At 46.2% G+C, this 18,996-nt stretch overlaps 1 protein-coding gene across 8 annotated transcripts in view; it reads right to left on the minus strand.

Annotated features, from left to right (window-relative positions):
• Positions 1–18,996, minus strand: part of CHD6 (chromodomain helicase DNA binding protein 6) — a 206,247-nt gene that overhangs the window by 49,079 nt on the left and 138,172 nt on the right. For all 8 annotated transcript variants that reach the window (XM_053245232.1, XM_053245235.1, XM_053245230.1 and 5 more), the window contains 2 exons: positions 12,580–12,690; positions 808–1,010 (listed from right to left, as the gene is read on the minus strand). In XM_053245232.1, the coding sequence (XP_053101207.1) occupies positions 808–1,010; positions 12,580–12,690 (314 nt within the window). The remainder of the gene's footprint in view (positions 1–807; positions 1,011–12,579; positions 12,691–18,996) is intronic.

Consider the following 18,996-nt stretch of genomic DNA (forward strand, 5'->3'; position numbering starts at 1 on the left):
AGATCACTGGTGAAAGAGGCAGGAACAAAGCCATGGCGACCTAGATTGTCAATTCTGGGCTCTGGCCACATAAATAATTGTTCACCCACAAATTTCACTCTAGCAATCACACAAAATGCAATAGTTAGTGGCATTTGGGAAAGACAGGACAGTTGGGAACAGGACTGGACAGCGGGAATACTAGGACAGTGGGAATACTTGGATCAAAGATTGCTAATTCAGGACATTCTCAAGGCTCATTCACACGATGATAAATAGGGTAGGAGAAGCATCCTACTCAAGTTAGGGAGCTGTGCATGCTCTCATTTTCTGTTCAAGTGTGAGTTAAAAACGAAGTAGGAGACACCACAGTGATCATCTATTAAATGGCAGCTGAGCAGGAGGACTTTTCATTTTTAATTGGTTTTAATATGATTTTTATGGAGCTTAATGGTATTTTAACTTTTCTAATCCACCTTGGGATGAGTTTTGAAAGTCAACTATAAATAAATAAATAAATAAATAAATAAATAAATCTTAATCAACAGCTGAATAAGCTATTCGGTAGGTAGAGCTGTCCTCCTACCCAGCTGCCACTTAGCAGACAATCTCTACCAGCGCCTCCTACCTTGTATCTTTACTTGCGCATGAACAGAAAACAGGAGCGCCGCACACAGCTCCCGGACTTGGGTAGGACATTACCCTACCCTATTTCTGATCGTGTGAAATGACTTACTAGCTAGTAGATGCTTAAACCTAAACAAACTTCAGTCATGCTAAGGTAACCCAGGACTGAGCTCCCAAGACAGGCATAACAAAGAGATGCACCCAAATATAAGCAGGTTCTTCTCCACACGGAAACACTCTGCCCGTAAGTAGCGACGTGTTTTTTCATTGAGACGCCTTGAACGTGTGGGCCGCTCATCAGAGTCGCTATCTAGCTCAGAGAACTCCATAAGTTCATCTTCCTCAAAGGAATTGTAATGTTTGGTCTGCTTGCGAACACGGGGCCTGTCAATCACTAGGCTCTCCTGCAAAGGGGGAAAAAAAACCAGAGATAAATATTTGTATCTGCACCCCCAACTGCCTAGGATTATAGTATTAAGTCCTGGGAACAGGATAAAATGTTTCTAACAATAAAATCTTCGTTTATTTGGAAGTACAGCATGAAATACTTGACTAACAAGCAGAAGGTTGCTGGTTCGAATCCCTGCTGGTACTTATCGGGCAGCAGTGATATAGGAAGATGCTGAAAGGCATCATCTCAGACTGCACAGGAGGAGGCAATGGTAAACCCCTCCTGTATTCTACCAAAAGAAAACCACAGGACTCTGTGGGCACCAGGAGTCGAAATCGACCTGACGACACACTTTACCTTTACAGCATGTCCTGCATGATTCCTTCAAATAACTTTGGCTTTTCAACACTATGCTGTTATGGAGAGAAAATACATCTAGGCTACTTCTTCTTCATGAAAGCTATGGTATATTCCTCCATAAACCTGCAGAAAAGAAGCTGGTTTTCTGCATTAGGAATTTCTAATCCACACCGCTCCCCACCTCCATTCATTAACAAAATGCAAAGCACTTGCATTTATGTTAATGAATTCAAGTTAATTAACATATAGAACAAAGAACATTTTACATGCAGAAACTCCCAGGTTCAATTGCTGGTATCTCCAGGTAGGCTGAGAAAGGAAACCCTGGAGAGCCGGCTGCCAGTCACTTCAGACAATCCTGGACAATATGAACCAGTCTGACTCAATGTAAGGCAGGTCTAGGGAGGAGAGCTGGTCTGGTGGTAGCAAGCATGACTTGTCCCTTTTGCTAAGCAGGGGCCACCCTGGTTGCATTTGAATGGGAGACTACATGCATGAACACTGTAAGATATTCCCCTTACAGGATGGAGTTGCTCTGAGCAGAGAAGGTTCCAAGTTCCCTCCCTGGCTTCTCCAAGATATGGCTGAGAGAGATTCTTGCCTGCAACCTTGGAGAAGCCGTTGCCAGTCTGTGTAGACAATACTGAACTAGATGGACCAATGGTCTGACTCAGCATATGGCAGCTTCCTATGTTCCTTAGGAAGTTTCATATGTTCATAATACCATATGCTCATAACCTCTGGACATCCTACTAGGCAACTGGGGAAAGTGTTAATCTTTTCTCTCTCTTTTTCATTAGAACAGAGGGGAGATGTCAGTTAGTCTGGAATGTCAGGAGTCAACTAAGACATTTTTCTATTGACATTTAACTGATTTGAAGATCAAATGTGTGATCATTATTAAACATTCAAACTCCAGATACCAAGCCAAACAGGCACCTTTCAAAGTGGTGATATTTTACAAAGGGAGAGCAACTGGCCTTAAGAACATAAGAACAGCCCTGCTGGATCAGGCCTAAGGCCTATCTAGTGCAACAACCTGTTTCACACAGTGGCCCACCAGATGCCTCTGAGAAGCCCACAGGCAAGAGCTGAGGGCATGTCCTCTCTTCTGCTGTTGCTGCCCTGAAACCGGTATTTAGAGGCATCATGCCTCTGAGGCTGGAGGCGGCCCACAGCCACCAGACTAGTAGCCACTGATAGACCTGTTCTCTATGAATTTGTCTAAGCTTCTTTTAAAGCCATCCAAGCTAGTGGCCATCACCACATCCTATGGTAGTGAATTCCATAGATTAATTATGGGCTGTGTGAAAAAGTACTTCCTTTTGTTGGTCCTAAATTTCCCGACCGTCAGTTTCATGGGATGATCCCTGGTTCTAGTGTTATACGAGAAGGAGAAAATGTCTCTCTAACCATTCTCTCTATGCATAATTCTATACACTTCAATCATGTCCCTACATAGTCTCCTCTTTTCCAAGGAAAAGAGCCCCAGATGCTGTAGCTTTGCCTTATTAGGAAGGTGATCTAGGCCCCTGATCATCTTAGTTGTCCTCTTCGGCACTTTTCCCTGTTCTACAATCTCCTTCTTAAGATATGATGACCAGAACTGTACTCAGTACTCCAAATGTGGGTGCACCATAAATTTGTATTAGTGCATTATAATATTAGCATTTTTATTTTCAATCCCCTTCCTAATGATCCCTAGCATGGAATTTGTCTTTTTCACAGCTGCCATGCACTGAGTCGATATTTTCAAGGAGCTGTCCACCACGACCCCAAGATCTCTCTCCTGGTCAGTCACCAACAGCTCAGAACCCACCAGTGTATGTGTAAAATTGGGGATTTTTGGCCCAGTATGCATCACTTTACACTTTCTTACACTGAAAGACTTTTAAAAAGTTTCTAAAGATGCATCTGTTCACCCAGGCTTTTAATTAAATACTAGCTGACTTTGCACAGAGCATCTGAGCCCCTAGTTCTCCCTGTCTCTCCCTCCAGCCCTATTTCATTCTCCCCCCCAGCCCCATTTTGTCCTCCCCCACCACATTTCATTCTCCCGCCCCACCCCATTTCTCATCCCAGCTGCTTTTCCCAGTGGCCAGGCCATTCTTTATTTTGGCCGCAGGCAGGCCGGAGAGGGACAGTGCTGCCCTCTCCACCAGCCGCCTGCTGGTTTCGCCTAACGGCTGGCTGGCCACTTTCTTCCACCCGGCAGGCCAGGCCATTTTTCATTTTGGCTGGCAGGCAGGTCGGAGAAGGACTGTGCCACCCTTTCCGCCACCCACCCAGCCTCGTAGTTTTTTTGCCTACCCACCAGCCGCTTTCTTTGCCTGGCAGTGGTGGCAGCCATTCGCCACCGTTCTTTCGCCACCAGCCAGCCAGCTTCCGCCACCGCCATTTTCTTGCCCATGCCCGTGGTTATCTAGCAGCTGCTTTTGAACCCCTACAGGAGCTGCCACACATGGGATTAGCCACGGGTACGTTTCAGAGAATTAAATATATAGATTGTTTTAATTGTTTTAAAATATTGTTTTAAAATATTGTTTTAAAAATTTTAAATTGTTGTAATGTTTTAACTCTTTCTGTTATTTATATTGTTTTAACTAATGCTTTAACTTTTCTGTTGTCATTTATTTTGCTTTTTTGTAAACTGCCCAGAGATGCAAGTTTGGGGCAGTATAAAAATATGTTAAACAAACTGCATTTTCCATTTTGGTGCTCACTCACCCAGTTTGGAGAGATTTTGGAGCTCCTCACAATCTGCTTTGGATTTCACTACCCTAAATAGTTTACTGTCATCTGCAAATTTGGCCACTTCACTGGTTACCCAAACTTCTAGATCATTTATGAACAAGTTAAAGAGCAGTGGTCCCAGTACCAAACCCTGGGGGACCCTACTTCTTACTTCCAAGTGAAAACTGTCCATTTATTCCTATCCTCTATTTCCTGTCCTTCAACAAGTTATCAATCCATAAATGAACCTGTCCCCTTATCCCATGACTGCTAAGATTACTCAAGAGCCTTTGGTGGAAAACTTTGTCAAAAGCTTTTTGTAAGTCCAAGTATACTGTGTCGACCAGATCACCTTTATCCACATGCATGCTGACACTTTCAAAGAACTCCAAAAGGTTAGTGAGGCAAGATTTGCCATTGCAAAAGCCGTGCTGGTTCTCCTTCAGCAAGGCCTGTTCTTCTATTAGAAGTATACTTTAATCAATTTACCCAGCACAGAAGTTAAGCTAACCGGTCTGTAATTTCTTAGTTCTTCAGCCTCCAAGCCTGAGAAGCCGAGTTCTAGAGTGGGTATATGGTCAGTATCCTCCACCTTGAAGACAGATGCAAAGAATATATTCAGCTTCTCTGCAACCTCATCCTCCTTAATAATCCCTTTCATGCCCTCATCATTTAAGGGTCCAACTGCCTCCCTGGCAGGTTTTCTGCTTCTGATATATTTAAAGAAGTGTTTGTTATTCCACATGACACTCCTAGCTATATGTTCCTCAAACTCTCTTTTTGCATCCCTTCTTGTCTCCTTGCATTTCTTTTGCCAGAGTTTATTTTCCTTTCTGTTCTCTTCATTTGGGCAGGACTTCCATTTTCTGAGGAACGATGTCTTCTTCCCTTTTATAGCTTTCCTGACTCTACTTGTTAGCCACACTGGCGTCCTCCTGAACTTGGTGGTACCTTTCCTCTTTCTTGGTATACATTCCAAATGAGCTTTTATTACTGTGATTTTGAATAGGTTTCATGCTTTCTATAGTGATTTGACCCTCCTGAGTTTCCCTTTCAACTTCCTTTTTTCCAGTCTCCTCATTTTTTGAGAAGTTTCCTCTTCTGAAGTCCAACACATCTGTGTTGGTCTTCCTTGGCAGTGCTTCATTCGCATATAAGCTGAAATGGATCACATTATGGTCACTATTCCCCAATGGTTCTACAACTCTGACATTTCGCACCAGGTACTGGGCACCATTCAGGATTAAGTCCAAGGTCGCCTTCTCTCTGGTTGGTTTTGTGACCAACTATTCTAAGGTACAGTCATTTAGCATGTATAGAAATGTGGCCTCTCTGTCAATACACACACGTAAATTTCCCCAGTATGTGAGGGTAATTGCAGTCCCCCATTATTATAGCTCTTTCTCTCTTTGACACCTCTCTGATTTGCTTGTGCAACACCAGGTCACTCTCAGCATTTTAATCCAGAGGGCGATAGCACATCCCTAGTAACACATTTCCTTTCAGTCCTCATATTGTCACTCATAATGATTCTGTGGAGGACTCTGGTCTTCCTAGGCTTTCCAGCTTGTTGGATTCTAGTGCTACTCCACTCCCAATCTACCTATTCCTGCCCTTTTCTGTAGAGTTTATATCCAGGAATAACAGTGTCCCACTGGTTCTCAACATTCCTCCAGGTTTCTGTTATGCCTACTATATCTATGTTTCCATTAGCAACCAAGCACTCCAGCTTGCCCATCTTGGTTCAGAGGCTTCTGGCATTGCATAAACATCTATACACTGAGTCTCTTAGCTGGTGATGGTGTGCGCTATCTCCCTTTCCATCATTTGACCTTTTTGACCAGCTGTCTGTTTGCTCTGCTTCTGGTTTATTCCAAATGTTTGCACCTTAGGGGATTTTGCTTGCTGAACGAGATACAACCCAGTTCCTGTCAGCTGTACCTCTGCAACTTTTTTGATTTTAAGCACAGGAGTCTGGTTCCATCTTGGTTCAAGTGGAGCCTGTCCCTTTTGTACAGGTTCCCTTGCCCCAAAATGTATCCCAGTGCCTAGGAAATCTAAACCCCTCCTCCTGGCACCACTATCTAATCCACACATGGAGACCCCTCAGATCCGCCTATCCCACTGACCCTGCACGTGGAACAGGTAGCACTTTAGAGTATGCTACTCTGGGGGTCCTGGACTCCAATATGCTACCTAGAAGCCTAAATTTGGCTTCCAGGACCTCCGGACTGCATTTCTCAACATCGTTGGTGCTGACGTGCACAACAGCTGACTCCTTCCCAGTACTTCCTAACCGCCTATGTAGACGCTCCGTAATGTCCGCAACCTTTGCACCAGGCAGGCAAGTCACCATGCGGTCTACATACGGGTTACAAATCCATCTCTCTATGCCCCTAACAACTGAATCACCCACTACTAGGAGACCCCAACCCCTGGAAGAGTATCCTCTGTGTGAAAGGATATGGGCCCATCACCCAAGGAATGGGGTTCTTTCTAAGGGAGCAGAGGAGTTATCAGCCTGAGAGTGGGATGCCTCTATAACATCCTTGAGGGTCTCACCCACATACCCCTCTGCCTCCCTGAGCTTCTCCAGGTCAGCCACCTTGGCTCTGAGGGAACAAACATGTTCCCCGAGAACCAGGAGCCCTTTGCATTGAGCATGCACCCTTGACTCATATATGCAATACTCTGTACAATACACTGGGAAGTACCCCCTCTCCTGCTTGCCTTCTACCTTCATAACTAGTTTTACTGGCTATTTAGAATATGTAGAGCCCTTATATAGCCCCAGCACAATATTTCTACACTAGCTATTGCTGGTGTCTACTTTGTGTTTCTTTTTGGACTGTGGGAGTCAGGAAACCATCTTCTTGTTTTTGTTATTTTTCTAGGTAAACCACTTTGAGAACTTTTAAGTTGAAAAGCAATATATAAAAAATTAGTAGTAACTGAATAAAGCATTCAAATTTTACTTAATGTTCACGTATGTCTTAGTTTTCACAATTATTTATTTTATGTAACATATTTATATACTGCCCAAAACGCAAGTCTCTGTGAGGTTTACAAAAATACAATAAACTAGCTGACCTGGCACAGAGCATCTGTGCTCCTGGTCTTCCCCCAGTGGCCGACCATTCACCAGGCCACCACTTCTCTCCTCCCCCCCGGTGGCCAGCTGGTTGCCGGGCTGTTGCTTCTCTCCTCCCCCCGGCGGCCGGCCATTCACTGGGCTGCCACTTCTCTTACCCCTGCCCCCGGGCCATCACTTCTCCTCCCTTGGTGGCTGGCTAATCACCAACTTGCTTGCGAACTCTTGTGAGAGCTGCCACACATGGGATTAGCGATGGGTATGTTTAGGAGAATTAAATATATTTTGATCATATGTGAATGCTCATTTTGTAGATAGATAGATAGACAGATATATGAATGACTGTGTTCAGCTATTTTTAAATCATTAATAGGCTATAGGCAGTCAGGATTGGCCTAACTTTGGAATATGTATTGTATCAATTTTCAAACATTATTTATTGAGGCAATTCGACAGTCTAGTTAAACTTGAGTATATGATATTAATCTACCTACAATTTACATCCACAGAAGCATGCGTTATGGAAAAGGGGCTCAAAACCTTCTCCCAGAATCAACAGATTGAAAATCAGACCCTGAAACTATAAATCTATGGAGTATCTATATATATAATTCTCCTAGGTGTGCCCAGGGAAAATGCGTCCTGGCAGCCCAGCTGATTGGCTGGGCTGGGGTGGCACCTGGTTGGCTGGCACACCCAGGAGGAGAATTGGCCGCTGCGAGCCATGGCCGCTGGCAGGCCCGCCTGGTGGCGACGGGTAGTGTGAGGGGCAAGGAGGCAAGGCGAGGAGGAGGAGGACCGGCTGACAGGCAAGGAGGCGGCAGCGGCAGCGGGCCCAGATACTGCGGCAGGGGGTGGGCGTGGGGGTAGAGGTGGCCAGCTGCAAAGACTGGCAAGTGGCTCTTGGCAGGTCCGACAGGCGGCAGCCGCAGTGGCGGCACTCGGCCCCGCCGGAGACTGGGCGGAGTGGGGGGGAGAGAGGTAGCCGGCCCCAAAGAGAGCGGGCCCAGCATGGCGGAAGTCGTGGGCCAGGTGGCGGGTCCGGCCCGGCCGCTGAGGCGAGGAGGCGGCGGCAGGCCCAGATGCCAGGCAGTGGCGGGTCTGGCCGCGGCGGCGGCACTCAGCCGGGCCGGAGACTGGGACGGGGGAGAGAGGAGGCGGATCCGGCCCAGCGTGGAGGCAAGGCAAGGAGGCGGCGGCTGGGCCAGAGACTGGGGCGGTGGGGGTCGGTTGCCGGCCCCAAAAATGTAGGCGAAGGCAGGCGAGACACTGGGACAGAAGGCGGGGGGATGGCAGGCGAGACACTGGGGCAGAAGGCGGGGGGGTGGCAGGCGAGACACTGGGGCAGAAGGCGGGGGGGTGGCAGGCGAGACACTGGGGCAGAAGGCGGGGGGGTGGCAGGCGAGACACTGGGGCAGAAGGCGGGGGGAGGCAGGCGAGACACTGGGGCAGAAGGCGGGGGGAGGCAGGCGAGACACTGGAGCACACGGCGGGGGGATGGCAGGCGAGACACTGGAGCACACGGCGGGGTGATAGAAGGCAAGAAAATGGGGCAAGAGGTGAGTGAGATGGCAGGCGAGACACTGGGGCAGAAGTTGGGGGATGGAAGGCGAGACACTGGGGCAATAGGTGGGGGGATGGAAGGCGAGACACTGGGGCAATAGGTGGGGGGATGGAAGGCGAGACACTGGGGCAATAGGTGGGGGGATGGAAGGCGAGACACTGGGGCAGAAGGTGGGGGGATGGAAGGCGAGACAAAAAAAAAGACAAACGGGGGGTGGGCTTTTAAGGACAACAATGGGGCAAGAGGCGAGGTGGATGGAAACCAAAACACTGGACTGTGAGGGACAAGGGTAGCCAGTCTTACCACCACCGCCAAAATTAAAAATAATTAAAAAATGAAAATTACAGGGTCTACAGTAGCCACACTCCCCACAAAAACAAATAATATCTAGCTACTACCTGACCCTGCTAAGAGGGGGAGAAAAAAACCCCCACAAAACAGCAGGGACAAGAAAAAAAACCTAAGCAAATACTTGAAACACCAACCTCCCCCAAAGAATCCCAAAACAAAGTGCACTGATGCTCAGAAAGAACTGCAAAAAGACGACGAAGACACATGGGAAAATAAAGAAACACTGAACAACCAGCCAAATTCACACAACACAACTCCAAAAAGTAAGAAAACTACCGCACAGAAGCTCTGTGCGGGTTCAGCTAGTATATTACTAATATGCCTCCTTTTAAAAAATGTCTAATTTCACATCTGGAAAGTCCATGAGTTGATAAATCTACACACAGGAACTGATTATACATAAAATGGAAACTGTACTCCCACCTTCTTGTTTGTTTGTCACACCGATTTTCAATTCTCTCCACCCACATTTATATTTGTATATGTGAACCTCACAGTTACAGCAGGAAAACACGAAGAAAATTCTTTGTGAGCCGTTGCCTAGCAATCTTTCCTCCGCTGCTATCTAAGCCCTCTTCTGCTGTGGCTGCTGTTGCTGCAAGTTGGTTTTAGAAGGCAGGACCCCTCTAGGGTATATGCTGAGGCAGACACCATAGCTGACTGCTTCTGCCAGAGGAAGCTGGAGCAGAGCAAACCAGCTGGAGCAGAGCGAGCCAGCAGGCACAGTGGCTGGGCTCGGGAGGAGGACGTCGCATATGTTTGCTTTTTCTTCCAGGTAGATAAACAGTTCTGCTCCCCTCCCTCTCTCTCAAAATATGCAGCAACCCAATTCTTTGTTTCCAATGTTCCTAGCTAGAAGGATTGGCTATGGTGGCTAAAGCTTGCCAATGCCCTGGACACTCACTGCCAATGACTAAAAGAATCTCATATTTTAGTCTTGAAAAAGGGAGAGGGCTCCTTTGCCTCAAATGCCAGCAACTGACTCATAAACAAGCATGGAACGACACAAGAAGAGAGATGGCATACTCTAAGGGACCTGGCAGTTTTGCCTCCAGCAGAGTACAAACTTCAAAGCTGGGAATAACTGTAGTTGCTACAACTCATCGCTAATATTAGAGGAGGACAATGTAAGGCTACTGGACTTCCAAAATTCAAAGCCTTAATCGTTGACTGCATCTCTCTCCAGTCTAGTACAAAAGGATTGGTTCTTTTCATTCCCTACTCCTATGGAAAAGCCACAGCTGTTGCCTTCAGGTTAAAGGCCCAAAGAATGAATGTTCACCACTAGTTCATTACAAATACATGTCATTACTTTATTAATAGTAGTATATTCATCAGAGATGTTTCTACATTTTAAATAAAACTTGAAAGCAGCGTTATTTTCATCTCAGAGTGGCAAATGTGTGCTATAAATGCAACAACACTGAGATGAAATATAACCTCGCTGATGATATAATGAGGTTTCCCTCTGGTCCCTGCTGTTCGCATTGGCTTGTGCTGATTTTTTACTCTGAAAAAGCAGGTACAAGAAATCAGCAAAAAAGTGATAGTAGATCAGTTTTTTAAAAAGAAAAAGACATCATTATATGCTTGGATCTTACATTTCCACAATGCCAATCGATTGGATTTCACAGCACAGAGTATCTAAATTGCTAAGTGTGGGAACAGAGGATAAATTGCATCTGGTGCTCAATTTAGGGACTGGCTTCAAATGGAAACAAATACTGAACTATCAAGTGATATAAAAACTATACCAGATTCATTCAGAATGTGGAAATTCCCTTGCATCAGTGACCAACATGACAGGCAGTCCTCCAAAGATATTAGGGACCTACAGGGGTTGCTGTGGAATGACTGAAAACTCATTCCGGGCAACAGCGCAATGCTCCTTCCATTGCTTTGGAGGTTGTTTTAAGTCATTCAACAGCAGCCCATTGCACTGTTGGGGCTGCCTTTCAAGTTGCGCAGAAGCCCAGATGAGTCCTTAACCTTGATGCAGGTTGCCCATCATGGCCATAAAACTATGCTTTGTTTTGCTATGTATTTTTTTAAAGTAGCAATATTCACTTGATTTAAAAGTTCTCTTTGCTGTTATGAATATTTAAATGAGAGTGTTACTATACATACTATATTTTACAGTTTTATGCAAGTGCACCGTGTGTGTGTGTGTGTGTGTTTCTTTTGTTAAACTTGTCTTCCATACTGGAAGACTGCAGCCACAATGTACTGCAGAACACTGTTTTAGGACAGAATCCTAAGCATGTTTACTTGGATATAAAACCAATGGGATTTACATACTAGTACCTATGTTTACAATTAAATTACAATTAAACATGGCAGGTACATCCATCCCAGTCTAAACTTCTACATATATCCAAAATGTTGATACACATTTGGGGAGGAGAGAGAAGAAAGAAAGATGCAAATTTATGCATTTAAAAAAACAGCGAAAATTTTAACACCATGGACATTGCCGGTAGCTACCGGCTGGCACGTTTTTTATTTTATTGTATGTATGTATGTATGTGTACCGCTTTGGGAACTTTTGTTGAAAAGCGGTATATAAATATTCATCATATTTCTATATTAAGGAAGACCAAAGCTGGGCCCAGTGAATCATTTGGAAGCACCTGATGTTGGAGAACTGCTGAAGCTAAGCAAGTGTGGACCTAATCAGTTCCTTTGTTGAGAGGAAATCCCAATCAGAGAGGAAGAAATAAGTACCATAAATACATATCTTTTTTTAAAAGTCAGATTGAAGCTAGAAACAGTCTGCAAAGAAAACAAGGCTTAATTTGCAATAGCTCCCTCAACACTGAACACAGACACAGCTTAAATCAATTAAAAAACAGCTGCTCCTTCCCCCATAGCCACAAGTGCCAATCTAAGCTACCAGTTTAATAAAGTTATTAGAAGATGTTAGCATCATCTCAAAGTTGGGGGTGGTGTGCTAATCACATTGCATTGCCCTGAGTTCAAGAACTGGAACAAGAATCCATAGTAGCCCTATTCAGAAATTATGTTGTATGTGCACACGTGCCTGTACACATGTACATGTTTCCTTTTTAAAATAATCCTGCATACAGGCCCCTCCTAATGCAGAGTTCAGAGAGGACGTGTACTACTGTATATGTGTTTGACATAACACCTGAATAACTGCACGCACATGCAGATCTGTATTATGTACGCTGTAATCAGATTGCATGTGGTTTGAACATAATGTGTGAATAGGGCTAGTGTCAGAAATTCTTCGAAGAAACAGGTACAGGAGAGGGATGCCAAGTTCCTGGATCTCTGCAAAAGAGATCCTCCCATCTTGCATCCAGCTCCTAAACTGCAGAGTACACCAACAGCGGAACCAAACCTGAAAACAACCCTTAACTCTCACACAAGTTAAAGGAGTTTGCTGCAAACAGTTGTGTAGGTATGAACATTTGAACATGCACAGTGTTCATGTTTCCAGGATACACATCAACATAATACCTTTTCATTCTTTGTGTCTGTATCCAGTTCTGCTATTTTTGCCCATTTCTGCCAGAAGTTGGGATCATCTAACGAAATGTCAGTTCTGTTTCCAGAAGCAACAAAGCTGGCCTAGGGTTGAAATGAAAATTAAGAGACAACACCTCAGACGGCAGTAGAACAAAGCAGCCGTGCAACACACACACACACACACACACACACACACACACACACACACACACGGTACAGAGCCATAATAGTACATCTACTCTGGCCAGGGCAAAGTCATAGAATTTGCTAATTGAATTACAGCATTGGCTTTCTGCTCTCCAGGGCACAGCATAGAGTTTGGGAGGCACTATGATAACAATGCCCACTTTGGATTTCAAAAGACACTGGGAGGAGCTCAAAGTAGGTTAGCAGGCATTACATTTAGCCAATTTGGTCTTTATACCCAGGAGCAGATTTGCTGACAAATCTGGGTTTTTCAAATCCAAAACACATTAAAACCATTGACATGGAGACAATGACATAGAAATTTGCATAAACAGAGAAGGACTCTAAGTTCTCATTGCTGGACTCTGCTGGAGTCATTCTGCCCATACAGCATGGATTGTCCAGTTCTTGAAATTATCCCTCTGAAGTGGAAGAATTCTTGCACAAAGAATTCACTAGTACAGGGAAGCATGCTTGAGCTGAGTCACAAGGGAACATGTAGACAAAAACAACCCAAATGACTGTTCCATCTAGCCATTCAGCTCTCCTAGGAAAAAAGTTCACTCTCCTTCCCACTGTCCAACTGCAGGGATTTGTAATGAAAAATTCTGATTCATAACTTTATCTTGCTAACTCCACCGCACAGCTTTAGCAGCCTTCACTGATGTCACAGGAAGAATGTGAGATCTGAGCGTTGGTCACTTACCGTGAGGGCTCCTTCTGGATGCTGGGTCCAAGGACATCTCACCACTGGGTTATCCTTCCCATGTACTCCAAAGGCCAGACTATGCAAATTAGTATAGAGCCTTTTAGAGCCTGGGAAGGGTTACTCTGCCCAGTTCTTTTAGACCAAGAGCAAAAGGAGAAGACAATTTTCTTAGCATAGGTGGGATAAAGAGAAAAATTAAATGTGAAAACGGTGTAGAATGGTAGTGGTGGTGGGGGAACCAGGATAAAAACAGGAGTTCGTTCCCCACAGAGTAGGCCAGGGTGCAAAGGGTGGGTCGAGATGTCTCGGATCCATCATCCAAAAGGAGCCCTCACAGTAAGTGACCAATGTTCCGTTCTCCAATGCTGGGTCCAAGGATATCTCACCACTGGGACATACCAGAGCCTTGTCTCCCCCCCGCCACCCAAAAGGGAAGGAATGCCCTGGCCTACTGCACGGAAAGGACCTGCTGAAGCACCCGTCTGCTGAATGCTGCTTGAGCAGAGGCATACACATCCAGTTTGTAGTGCTTCATGAATGGAGATGGCGATTTCCATGTAGCTGCTCTGCAGATTTTGTGTATGGGAGCATTGGTTGAAAATGCTGCTGAAGTCACCACTGACCTAGTGGAATAGGCGAGGATGCTTGTTGCCGGTCAGAGATGCAGTGCTTCATAGGCCATGGCTATGCATGCCCTTATCCACTGAGCAATGGCTTTTGCTGTGACCATCTGACCCATGGAAGTAGGTAAAAATGAAACGGATAGAGTTTCAGTGGAGCGGAAATCTTTTGTTCGCTTGATGCAGATCTTAAGACACCGACAAACATCTAGTTTATGCCACGCACATTCAGTCGGGTGGACTGGTTTAGGACAAAAAGAGCTTAGTATGACATCCTGGGATTGATGAAAGGCTGAAGAAACCTTTGGGTGGAAGAAGGGGTCTGGAATCAAGTGAACAGAGTCCTTCGAGAACACACAAAGGTTCTTATTAGCAGACAGCGCTCGTAATTTAGACACCCTCCTAGCCGATGAAACCGCTATCAGGAAAGCCAGTTTAAATGATAATGTCCTAAGTGAGATAGAACGTATAGGTTCAAATGGAGGGGAATGAAGAGCCCGAAGGACTGTGTGGAGGTTCCAAGAGGGGAAACAATGTACCCTAAGTGGAGATATCAAAGTTGCCCCCTTGAGGAAACGCTGTAAATGAGGGTGGGTTCTCATAGACTTTGTTGATGTGACCGAAATGAGACTCACCAGTGATGCTGCTTGTCATTTCAGGATATTGGCTCTTAATCCCCTGTCCAAACCATCTTGTAGAAATTGTAGTAAGTGGTTCATATTGGCATCCCCTCGAGGAACTGAGTGCCAAGCGGATCAATGAAGGAATGCCCTCCATGTGTATTGATAAATCCGGTTAGTTGATTCTCTATGGGACGCCACCAAGGTACTAAAGACTGTGTTGGAGTAAACATGTTGTTTTAACAGGCCCCGTTCAGTGGCCATCTGGCTAGAGTTAACCAGACTGAGTTGTCGTGCATCATGGGACCTTGAGACAGAAGATCCTCGGAGACAGGGAACATCTATGGTTCTGTCACTGACAGATTGTGCAATTCCACAAACCAAGGCCTCCTTTGCCAGAATGAGGCGACTAGGATCACCTGAGCTTTGTAGATGCAGATCTTCCTGAGAACTCATGGGAGGAGCAGAAATAGTGGAAACGCATACAGGAGACCCTGGGGCCAGGGGCTTGATAGGGCGTCGGCCTCCTCCACTTGTTTGCATGGAAATATGGAGAAAAACCTCATGGTTTTCGTGTTGACAGGTGTTGCAAACAAGTCTACCCACTCCCCGGGTAGCAACTCCATTCTGCTGAGCCAATCCGCTATCACATTCAGATCTCCTTGGACATGGTGCACTGTAATGGAGCACAGGTTGTTTTCTGACCATCATAGAAGTAGGGTTGCTTCTGCCTGCAAGACCTGGTTTCCCCTTGTTTGTTCACATAAGCCTTGGCTGTTGTATTGTCTGTTTTCACCAAGCCATGCTGGTGCATCAATAGAGGTTTGAATGCTTAAAGTGCTAGCCTTATGGCTTTTAGCTCTCGCCAATTTATGCTGTATCTTATTTCTTCCTGAGACCAAGTGCCCTGGGCCGACTGAGACTGAAAGTGAACTCCCCATCCCCGATCACTCGCATCTGTAGCTACTAGGATCTGTAGTTACTAGGTGTGTGTGTGTGTGTCCAGGAACTGCTTGCCTTTTGATAAGTTGTTGGTCTACGTCCACCACGTGAGGGATTGTTGGACTGAGAGCGGAAGCTGCACCCACTTGTTGGCCTTGTGGGCAATAGTTGATGTGGGAGCAAGAATGATTATAATGGGTGGAGGTGAAACCTGGCCCAAGGTACAGAATGAGGCAAGCCAAAGACAGCAGCAGAATCTTTTTGTACGTCAGGGCGCCTAAGACTGTCTCCCTCAGAGACTTATAAGAACATAAGAACAGCCCTGCTGGATCAGACCAAGACCCATCTAGTCCAGCGTCATGTTTCACACAGTGGCCCACCAGATGCCAGTGGAAGCCTACAGGCAGGAGTTGAGGGCATGCCCTCTCTCCCGCTGTTACTCCTCTGCAACTGGTCCTCAAAGGCATTCTGCTTTTGAGGCTGTAGGTGGCCTATAGCCCTCTGACTTGAGATGGTCATGTGGGAGAAATAATTTGTCTGCTTGGGTGTCCTTTGTGACTCCCAGGTGTAGAAGTTTTTGAGTTGGTACTAGGTGGCGTTTGGGTTCATTTATGAGGAAGCTGTGTTGCAGAACCACTAAAGTTCTTTGTAGGTCTACTTGGGCTTGCTGGAAGGATGGAGACTGGATGAGAATATCGTCTATGTCAGCGAAGAGATGAACTCCCTACAGCCAGAGATGTGCCACTACAGGTGTCAATATCTTGGTGAAGATTCTGAGTGCTCATGCCAGGCCAAACTGAAGGACCGTGTATTGGTAGTCCACCCCTGCATACTTGAATCAGAGGAAGTGGTGGCTGTTGGGGTGGATAGGGATATAGAGGCAGGCCTCCTTGAGACTGATTGAAGTGAATCGTTGTGGTGAAGTACCTCCGCTATCAATTGGAGGGATTCCATTCGGAACCGTTTCCTTCTTATCTACTTGTTCAAGAATTTTAGGTCAAGTACTACTCTTAGAGTGACATCTTTTTTTGGCATGGTGAAGACTATAGAATAGATGCCTTCCTCCTGGTAGTTGGTGGGAACCAGTTCGAAGGCTCCTATGTCCTTGAGGTGTTGGATGGTGGCCAGACCTATCAAGACCTACTTGATAGGTGAACTTGAAACTGGGGTTGGTAGGAACAGGTTCGGGGGAAAGGCATCCAGTTTTATTTTGTACCCTGACTCTATGGAATTGAGTACCCAATTGTCCTTTGTGGTCTGTGCCATGAGGTGGGCTGAGAGTCGACCTCCCAAGATGGATGACCCCGAGTCAGAACTGCTGCTTGTTTGACTTGTTCTGGGTTGGTGGAGTAGAGCATCCCTGGTTGAAGAGTCTTGCTTGGCGCTCGCGGTTCCAGATAGGGCGTTGGATTCTGAAGTCCTATCCAGTCCCCAAAGGAGGAACGGAAGGGATGAAAGGACTGAAATAGGTCTGCCTTTCACTGAACAGAAGGCATGGATTTATGCTTGTCTTTGTTCTCCACTAGGAGGTCTTTCAATGCTTCCTCCCCAAACAACTTAGTACCTTAGGGGACTGAGGCCAGGTTTGTTCTGGAAGCAGGGTCCACCTGCCAGTATTTAAGCCAAAGGCTGCAGCGGCCCACCACTATTGCCAAGAAGGTTCTAGAAGCAAAATGAATAGAGTCCATAGCACCGTCAGAGATGAACGCCTGGGCCTTCTGGATCTTTAATAACTGTTGCCTAAGGCGGTTGAGATCGGAGGGTGGATCATGTAATAAATCGTCCAACCACAATAGGGAGGCTCTAGAGCATAAGGAAGTTGCTGCCGGGGATCAAATTGCCAAAGAAGCATCTTGAGTTTGCCAGTAAGCTGACTCAATGCACTTATCACTTTGGTCCTTTAGGGCCACCTCATCATCCTTGGGTATCAATGAACCAGAGAGGAGTTGTACAACTGGGGCATCTGTAGGAGGCATTTTTAGAAGATCAGCCGCCTCCTGCTAGAAAGTATAATATTTATTTGCCAGCGCCAGAGGCTTCCTATTACATGCTGGCATCTGCCACTCGTTTTTTGCTGGCATCTGCCACTTTGTATCCATGAAGTGTTTAGGGAAGAGAACGGAAGGGATACCCCCTTGTTCTTAGGTTTAGGAAACACCACTGCCCCTTTTGTGGGTGTCTGGGGAGTTGGAGGCTGTAAACCCAAGGTGCCAATTGTTTTAGAGATAAGTGGGGGGGGGCGGGATCATCTGGATGGAAGAGCCTTTGAGAGATGGCCAGGGAGTCAGGGTCTGACCACTGTTTCCTCTAAGGCGTGCGCACGTGCTCCCGCTCACAGGTTTTTGGATGTCCGCTCAGTTGATTTTAGATTCTGCTCAGGTTGAATTAGGAAGGCCCCATTTTGAATGCAGGTGTGCACACACTGCCTTGATACTGCCGCCTAGAACAAAACTTATTCCGCACAGAGATGAAAAAAATTAGAGGGACCACTGGTTTGACCATCTGACCATTCACCTTCCTCTTTACCAACTGGTTCAGAACCACGTGGAATTAGCTCTACATCTGGGTCAACAGGATTCACAGGACACACGCCCTGGTCAGGCCGATTAGGGTTAAGAAGCTACCTTATAGGAGATTCCCGCCCATCTGAACACTGAAAAGAGCACACACTATTAGGCACAGTGGTGTCACAGGGTTTTAACCCAGATTTGCTCTTGTACAAGGAGCGTGATTTGTATACATGCTTACACTTCTTTTTGGCTTTTTTTGGCGGGGGAGACCGAGCCTCTGAGGAGGATGAGGAAGATGGGGAACTTCCTCTCCTATCCCCATTTCTTTTTTATTTTTGCTCTTAACATTTTTTAATGACCTCTTCAAACCAGAATCTGGCATCTGGCTGGGAAGCTGATTATGGGCAGGCTGCTGATGAATAGAGCCCTGCTGAGAGGAGCGGAGAGGGGACCCGACATTTTGTGACCTCACCGTGCTTCCTGAGTTGTCGCAGGAGTTCCCCTCCGCCCGAGATCCCGCTGCTGGTGTTGTCACCACTGTGCTGGGCGAAGTCGAGCTGAGAGAGGTGCGGCTGGATGAGCAGGTGACCCCCAAAGTTCCTGCCACTGCTGAGATGCTTTTTGGATTGGTGGCGGTGGCCTTCCGTGGCACTGAGGACTTCCTGGCTGGTGCCACTGTTGTAGCTGAAGATGCCTTCATGGCCGTTGCTGCTTTTCGTGCCCGAAGGAAGTGGGAGTGAGGCCGCGGCCTGACCTACCTCCTCCTCCGATATTGCTTCTCTAATTGCTGCTTGGCTCTGAGTCTTGCAGCTGGAGGGCAG

The sequence above is a fragment of the Hemicordylus capensis genome, chromosome 4 (genome assembly GCF_027244095.1).
Source record: "Hemicordylus capensis ecotype Gifberg chromosome 4, rHemCap1.1.pri, whole genome shotgun sequence".
NCBI classification, from domain to species: Eukaryota; Metazoa; Chordata; class Lepidosauria; order Squamata; family Cordylidae; genus Hemicordylus; species Hemicordylus capensis.